Source organism: Colletotrichum destructivum, chromosome 11 (assembly GCF_034447905.1).
Source record: "Colletotrichum destructivum chromosome 11, complete sequence".
NCBI classification, from domain to species: Eukaryota; Fungi; Ascomycota; class Sordariomycetes; order Glomerellales; family Glomerellaceae; genus Colletotrichum; species Colletotrichum destructivum.
In genome coordinates this window covers 1,145,544-1,147,270 of record NC_085906.1, presented here as the reverse complement: position 1 = coordinate 1,147,270, position 1,727 = coordinate 1,145,544, and the positions used below count along the sequence as shown (strand labels likewise).

Genomic DNA, 1,727 nt, shown 5'->3' with positions numbered 1-1,727 from the left:
AGTTGGAAATGTGCTGTGGTTGCGGTTGGGTGATCGCCGAGCTTGTCTGATCGCCGAGCTTATCAACCACGTTATTGTTTACTAATTAGTATTGTGTATACCAACCATGTGATTGGACTCCTTATTCTAGGCGCCGCGGCAGTGACCCAACTAGGCTCCGGATCTTCTCCTGTGGGATGGCTTCCCACGCAGCAGTCAACTACTCCTTAAGTTTCCCGATATCTAAATCATAGTTTCTCAAGTCGAATGCCTCTGGGTATAGTCTTTGCAGGTTGTATTTCATCATTCGCCAGACGTGCTCGATTGGGTTGATATCTGGCGAGTAAGGTGGCTAGTCTAACTAGGAAATACCCTGGTCAAGCACCTAGTTAACCGTCTTTTCTGCATTGTAAAGAGGGGCATTATTACTGAGTTGACTCTCTAATGACCAACCACCACTGACCAGCAAAACGTTGGTCGCTTTCCTTCTCGCTCCTATAGGCGTCAAGTTGGGCTTTCTTCCGTCGCACAGAGGCCTCTTTCTCCCCCAAAGTCGCACTGTCCAAAAGGGCCTCGCCCAAATTGCCTTTATGCAACACCTTCCAGTAAATTTCGTCGATATCAAAGCTAATTACTCCGTAATGCGAGGTTGAATCAAAAGTGCCCACTGTCCCAGCAGTCTCGTATTCGACCCGAGAGACTTGTCTCCTCCGTGGCCAGCGGTGACTTGCATTCGACTCGCTCCATAGCTTGAATGAACTGCTCTTTTCGCGGCTGTAAAAGAGTTAGGAACTCTTGGACTTTGCCCTCACTAATCCATACGGCCGGTTTTTGAAGCAACAACCACCAAGGCACATCATCAGCAAACTGTGCTGGCATAGCGTTGGTAAACTCAAAGTCGAGTACTGAGCTTATTCGAAGCGTTTCCGAATCGGCGAGCATGTTCGTAGGCCTTAAGCCATTACAAAAAAGCCGAAATGGCCCAGTTTCGTTGACAGTGTCCTGTGTAGAGACCATCCGTGCGAAATAATGTCGTGCGACGAACTGGTTCCAAGCAAGATTTCCGCCATCGCCAGCGATGTTGCGCTGCGCCTCAAGGTGAACTTGAAAAGACTGCGCACGTGCAGCAAAAAGATGACTCACAAAATTGAATGGCGCTGCTAAGGTGAGGCGGTCAGTAAGCTAATCACCAAGAGTAACAACCTCGTTTATGTCGTACGTCAAGGGTCGTCTGGTAACATCCCGCTGACCAGACGTCGCGTTCTGAGAGATGGCGCCAATGCGTGGGAATTCCACACGCGACAGTTCCAGCATAAAGCCCGCTATCTGCTCATAGACGAAGTCAAGCTTTGCGTTGTCGATATTTGGGTCTTGAACAATTGCGTCTTCCTTAGTCTCAGTCGGTTGTTGTAGGAGGTCGCTTAAGTCCTGCCCTTTATGAATGGCTTCAAGTGCTGCAAAATGTCCTCACTGAGGCCCCAATCTCGCACAATAGGAACCGAAATGCTGGTTAGGTCACGAAAATACCTTATAACCATCACCTAGTTCTCAACTTTTTCGTTTCGCTATAGCTTTTGTATGTTTCCTGGAACGGAGAAGCGAATGATGATGCGCTCTTTGCTGCCGTTACGTTGTATAACCAAACTTAAGTTGAATGAGCCTTTCTATCAACCGTGGTATCTGTTTTTCGATTGTTAAGATGGAAACGAGGTTAGGTATATGATCTCGTAGATGATAAAAGATGGGAA

General features: G+C 47.7%; 1 protein-coding gene across 1 annotated transcript; it reads right to left on the bottom strand.

Annotated features, from left to right (window-relative positions):
- Positions 1–404: 404 nt before the first annotated feature.
- Positions 405–1,517, bottom strand: CDEST_15433 (uncharacterized protein; the record flags this gene model as incomplete). The annotated part of the gene is given in 4 exon segments (XM_062931589.1): positions 405–646; positions 681–1,136; positions 1,170–1,433; positions 1,451–1,517. The coding sequence occupies 4 exon segments, from the start codon at positions 1,515–1,517 to the stop codon at positions 405–407; spliced, it is 1,029 nt and encodes a 342-aa protein (XP_062787640.1).
- Between the last annotated feature and the right edge of the window lie 210 nt (positions 1,518–1,727).